General features: G+C 37.2%; 1 protein-coding gene across 1 annotated transcript in view; it reads right to left on the bottom strand.

Annotated features, from left to right (window-relative positions):
• Positions 1 to 670: 670 nt before the first annotated feature.
• The window catches only part of TACR3 (tachykinin receptor 3), a gene marked incomplete at both ends in the record, with an annotated part of 32,874 nt that continues 27,544 nt past the window's right edge, over positions 671 to 6,000 (bottom strand). Inside the window, 2 exons of the mRNA XM_084285437.1 lie at positions 671 to 980; positions 3,144 to 3,340. Of these exons, the coding sequence (XP_084141563.1) occupies positions 671 to 980; positions 3,144 to 3,340 (507 nt within the window). The remainder of the gene's footprint in view (positions 981 to 3,143; positions 3,341 to 6,000) is intronic.

Below are 6,000 nucleotides of genomic sequence, written 5' to 3'. Positions count from 1 at the left end.
ATCAGAATCTAACGTTCAGTAAGACAGGAACTTATGTAGAATTCAACATAGCCTTAGAGATTTTCTTCTTCCTTTGAAAAACAAAGCAAAACTTTTCACATATATTTGAAAAAAATATATATTGTTAGACAGAGCTGAACTTCATTCATATCAACTTCATCTTGTCCATTTGCATGGGGGTGAGGCTAAATTATAAAACAATTGAATAGGTTTGGGGTTTATTACATCTTCATTGTAAAGAAAAAAGTTTAAATTAGGTCTTACATAACTTTGTTACTGTCAAATCAATGCACTCAGTAGAAAACCTCACACAATTCAACTTCAGCAAGTGAAGAAGGCTGTTATATTGCAGTAAATGAAACAGAAATGCCACAGGTCAGACACAGCTGAAAAAATGTTTTTTTATGCTATTGGCTTGTTTCAGATAATGTTTAGATTGCAAACAATGCTGTGTATAAGCTGTGACTGTGCTTTTGGACTGATGAATACGTGTCTTCAAGTTCTTCTTTCTGTCCAAAGTGATGCCTAAAAGTCTCACGATATTTGTAGCTAGGCTTCGTCAGCTGAATTGTGACTTTTCTGGTGATACAATATCTAGTTCCGAGGTGGGAGAGCGTTGCCTCTCGCCCATCCAGCGCTGCCCTTCCAGCAAGCGTCACCCTGAAATGCTTTAGGAATAATCATCTGCTGATGTGTGCGGGGAGCTGAGGAAACTCGAAGCTGCGGAGATGGTCTTGGAGTTCCTCCGCGAGCAGCCATTGAAACTCACATCCCTCAGAGCTGCCTTCTTCTTGCGGCTGGCGTGGGAGCTCTCCCCGTCATCGAGCACTACGGTCATGCTGGACTCCATTCGGGACACGGCATAGAGGCTGCTTTGCCGGGTGGGGTGAAACCTGGCCGCCTTGAGCTCCAGCTCGTCGTGGCTGGACACCTCGATGAAGGGGCACCAGCGGAAAGCTCGTTTGAAGCCAGCTCGGAACCTGGAGAGAAAGGTACCTGGTGAGAGCCAGCCACAAGCCTTCCCCTGAAAACACGCACAGAGCTGGCTTAACACGAAGACCTAGCTCATTACTTTGCCCCTGATACTGTTTGTGGGCAAGGCAGTCAGAGTTTGCTTGGATGAAGTCTTCTGAGTAGGGGAAAAATGACAGTGGTAACAGCTTGTTTCTAGTTCTGATTTTTTTTATTTACTTTCCCTGCTTTGTAACATGGATATTTTCCTAATACTCATTTTCCCTTCACTTGCCCATGTCTAAAAATAAATATACAAATAAATAAATGCCAGCTTTCCTAGCACCGCCTTCACAGAAATTGCTGTGATTTGACTTGTGATGAAACCTGCATCTATGTTTTAGTCTTCTTTCAGCAGAAACTTTGTAGCATCCTTTTTTCTTAACTAGCACCCCAGCTTCCAGATTCCAGTATCCCTGCTGTTTCCCTCTCTGTCAGAAACACTGGAATGGGAGTGATGTAATGCCTAATAGTTATTCAAACAAAATATTTGGAAAACCGTTCACAAGAAAGATCCTAGAAAACTGAGTACTGAATGTGAGCAATATATGAACAGCAAAGAATTTGGGGGCTTTGGCACGCTAGTGCTTGCAATACTCATAAATGGGTACTTTTTATTAGTTTAATTTATAACTTGAAGGTTCAATATAAGGACTATTATTATTTTTTTTTTTTGTGTGTGTATGCCTTTGCAGCATAGAAATGAAATTTATTAGAAAAACAATTCACTGTATATTTCTTGTAACCTGAAAAAGAGCATCTTTTCACCTTGACCTCAAACTTAGCAGGCTTCCTCGTTTCTCTTGCTGCTGTGGGTTTTGTTGCAACGATGCAGCAATGTTGCTTATTGTGTCTGTAAGCTTTGTGGAGCATTGATGACCAGAGAGAAAATCTTGGATAAATTGTTTAGTGAAAGCTGACTGATCTCACCGAACTAACTACCTTTTCTGCTCAGTTTTTAGAGGCTAATAAATACGTTGAACGGATTAAAAACTATTCTTCTTTCATATTTTGCCACAGAGATGCTGTATGATGACAAATGACCACGTAGCTTCCTGTTCAGCGTTCCTCTGTTTAGAGGCAGTCTAAATATAGAAAAAGTAGAACAATAAAGCAAGAGCCTCTAATGGAAAGAAGCTTAGTGTAGGAAGATGTAAAACCCAAGCATCTTTAGACTGTATTATTTTTTCATCTCATTTTCTATGTTCTTCCTTGTTCAGGGCTTGGTTTTTCTTCCTCTTGAAATAATGTTATCTCTATTTAGATACATAAGTAATATCCTAATTAGCCTGGAAGATGAGGCTGGGCTATTATAACCCCGTCTGATACCAGATCCAGCAGAGGTAACAATATTGTGTGAATTGTCCTGACTCCCAGCAACAGGCTGTATTGTCCTGCTATGTGAAAAGGAAGCAGACACTCAGGCTTCTTGATTTCAATATGAAACTTGATTATAAGAAAACTCTCACCATTATGTCATTATTGGATTGAATTCTGAACCAGGTGACCTTTAATGAGCTTCAAAATTAGGAATATTTCTGTTGATTTCCATTAAAGAATCCAGATGTTTAATGTTGCAGTGTATGAGTGTCAAAATATACTTAAACCACATGAGCAGTGTTAATTTCTTTAATGAGTAACATCTTCTGTAGCTGCCATAAAAAACATGACCTCAGAAATTAGTAGAAATATAATGGCTAGGTTTAAAATACACAGTAAATAGTATTTTGTTATATCCTTCCAGTATTGCAAAATGAAATGATGGCTACAGTTGGTGAACAAACAGATTGCACTGTATATCACTAATAACTGCCATTAATTCCTTACTTTGCAATGTTTTTTTCAAGCCAAAACATAGGACAATTCTATAGATGTCAAATTTTGCAATTGGAAACGGGAAGGGTTGGTCTCTGAATACTGAATTTTATTCTGAAATTTTAAGTTGACCAAAGTATTTGCTGGAAATGCACATTTGGTTCTTTGTGGTCATGTCAAGTATAAACCTAAAGGATTTTTTTTTCTTCCCACTCATTGAAAAGTATTCAAGTGAAAAAATTGTCTTTTATCACATTTAAACCATTTACTTTCTCACTGAAAACATGCACACCCACTGATTCATAACTAGCTCTTACCTCTTATTAAGGCAGCAGTAGATAATGGGATTGTACATGGTAGAGCTCATGGCAAGCCAAAAACTGGCCAAATAGATTTGCTGAATGTATTTCCACCGATTTAATTGCTGATAGATCCCAGTAACTATGAAGTAAGTGTGGTAGGGCAGCCAGCAGATGGCAAATGTCAACACAACCACAATCATCATTTTTACCACCTGAAAAAGGAAATGATAATGCTTTTTAATAATATATATATTTTTATTTTTAATATGACTAGTATTTAATACCCATTAATTCTTGTATTTGGTCACTGAAGTTAGTCACAGCACATATGAGCATGCCTTTGTATCATTTTCCTTTTAAACTTTTCTATTTTTCTATTTTATTTTTTCAATTTTTTTAAATTGGATTGAAACCTCTTTTTGCTAATTAAAATAATATGAAAAGCTTCTTTAACATATCTGTGCTGAGTCTTACAATAAATGTTTGCTTACATTTGGCTATCTAAATATTATTTTATTCCATGATTAGGTGTCTAGTAAAAGGTTAGAATGTCTAATACGGACACCATACGATGGCCTTTATTGACCCTGGTGATTTTTGTGTTGCAGTCCACAAGTATATTCCTTGTTCCCAATTAGTAGATGTGATTTGAGTAAACACCAGGTTGTAGGAAATGAGCAACTGCAACATCCTCTTTAATTTTAGAGGCTGAGAATTTCCTTGGCTGGTGTTCCTAATTTGTTGTTTTCTGCAGGCAACGTAACATCCATTAGCTTCCACAGCTCCCATTAAGCACACAAGAGGAGAAGTCGAGTCACGTGGAGTTTTCACTACTTCTTTCTGCCTTCAGCCGTGTGAACTGCTAGCCTGGCTACTATTTTCAACACAAGAAGTCACACAACAGATTTTCGTTTTGGGGGTAGAATGAAACCAGACATGATGGGTCTGTGCTGGGCATATGCTTGTGCATTTGTTCAGTGCATACTGAAGAATAACAGGGATTGCTATCAACAGTTCATTCCTCTGCACAAGGTGCTGATTTTTCTGCTGTTAATAGTTTTGCCAGAAAACAAACAAACAAAAAAAAAGAGAGACCTGAAATTTCCTAAGTTAGACTAATATTGTTAGAAAATTTCAGCTAATTTAGTTAAATAATTTTACGTCTGAGTGTCATGGTATTATCCTTGATTCTCATCTTGTTGGAAACAAAGCAATTTTTCATTTAACATCTGGCACCAAATTTATGAGCTTACCGGCAGGCTGGGATTGTATTGTACAAGACAAGAATGCATCTTATTGCAGATAAATACATATTGACAATTGCTTAAAAACACAAAAGGTACCTTTCATACAACATTAATAGTTGGTTCTTCTAAGCCACTTTTCAAGAGTTAACTGTAAATCATTGCAGAAGGAAGATGAGTATTATTATAAGGGAAGGCAACACACCAAAACATAGTGTCACATACACCTGCTGTGGATGTGCATCCGTATGTCTATATCTAGGCATGTATAAACAGATATATGTGGGACTATGTGTGAAGGTAAAGATGCCTTTTTTTTTATTTTTGGTGGAGGAGGTATCTAATTAGACATTTCTGGACTGAATTTTATATCTGAAACAATGCCACAAAAATACAGTCAGATCACATTCTTACAGCATTAAATAAGATTCCTTTTCTACTCCCTTGGATTTCCCATGTTCTTCTGCTAAGGATTTACACCTCTGCCTTGCACACATTGTGCAGGTAGAAGACTTAACTCCAGAGTTTCACCACAGTCCTAAAGCTCTCTGCCCACTGATTTCCAGGTGTGCTTTGCTTGTTGCTGTGCTTTTCTGTCTGGTTGGAGTCATTAGTATTACTTCAACGCTGTCCAGGAATTCTGTAATTTCAGAACAGCTGAAAATTGAATGACTTTCCTTCACATTTAATTAGCAAACCTTGCAGTACCAGCTGTGCATGTGAAATTATTCTTAGAATTATTTACCATCGGAAAATCATAGGTACAAAATGGAAGCTTTTGAGGCCTGATTTTTGTCTCCATTTTTTTTTTTTTTCTTAAAACACAACAAAACAAAGCAAAAACAACATGAACAAAGCAAAACAACACATATCACACTCATCTTGATTAGCAGTGAGAACAACAAAAAAAATGTTTTTGTCTGGAAATTTGTGCTTAAATACTCAGTCATCATCAAGCACAACTTTCTAAAGCAAATTCTAAAGTTTCTAAAGTTAAACTAGACAAGCAAAAGATGATGTGAGGTGGCCATTAGGGTTTGATTTCATTTGTGAACACAAGTCACTGAAATGACGGACAGTAAAGCTCATTACATTCTGAATGATTCAGTTTTGCAACTGTTCTTAATAAATAGCAAAGATTACCTAAAAAGTAGCATTTTCCTCTCAGATCAGTCTATCTCAATTTGGGTTTCACTGATCTGAGTGATGGTATGCTGATAAACGTATGTTTAAGGGAAGACATGCAGTGGGGTTTCCTCATTAATGTGCAAAGTATTTTTTCCTAGAAGAAAAGAGTACTAATTTTTCATGCAAAAAAAAGGACATTTAAGAAAAGTCTTGGCTTTAAAGTCAAGTATAAGTTGCTATTGAGTATTTATAGTGCAATGCACTCGTTGGCACGTTGCCTAAGGAGATGGCGGTAAGTGAGATGTTGCAAGGCTGCAGTATCCGTGGTATATAATTGTTAGAAACACAGGCAAGTTGCAGCTGAATTTGAAGCCAACCACAAAAGTTATGAGAGAAATCAAAAAGCACATTCATGGGCTCAGAATGCTTATGGGTTGGCAGAAATGTTGGAGAAGAACAAGAGGAAGCTGAAAGGAGGGAGATTATTCCCAACTTCTTCT

Source organism: Netta rufina (assembly GCF_964035555.1).
Source record: "Netta rufina genome assembly, chromosome: 4".
Taxonomy (NCBI): Eukaryota; Metazoa; Chordata; class Aves; order Anseriformes; family Anatidae; genus Netta; species Netta rufina.
This window is presented reverse-complemented; position numbering and strand designations above follow the sequence as displayed.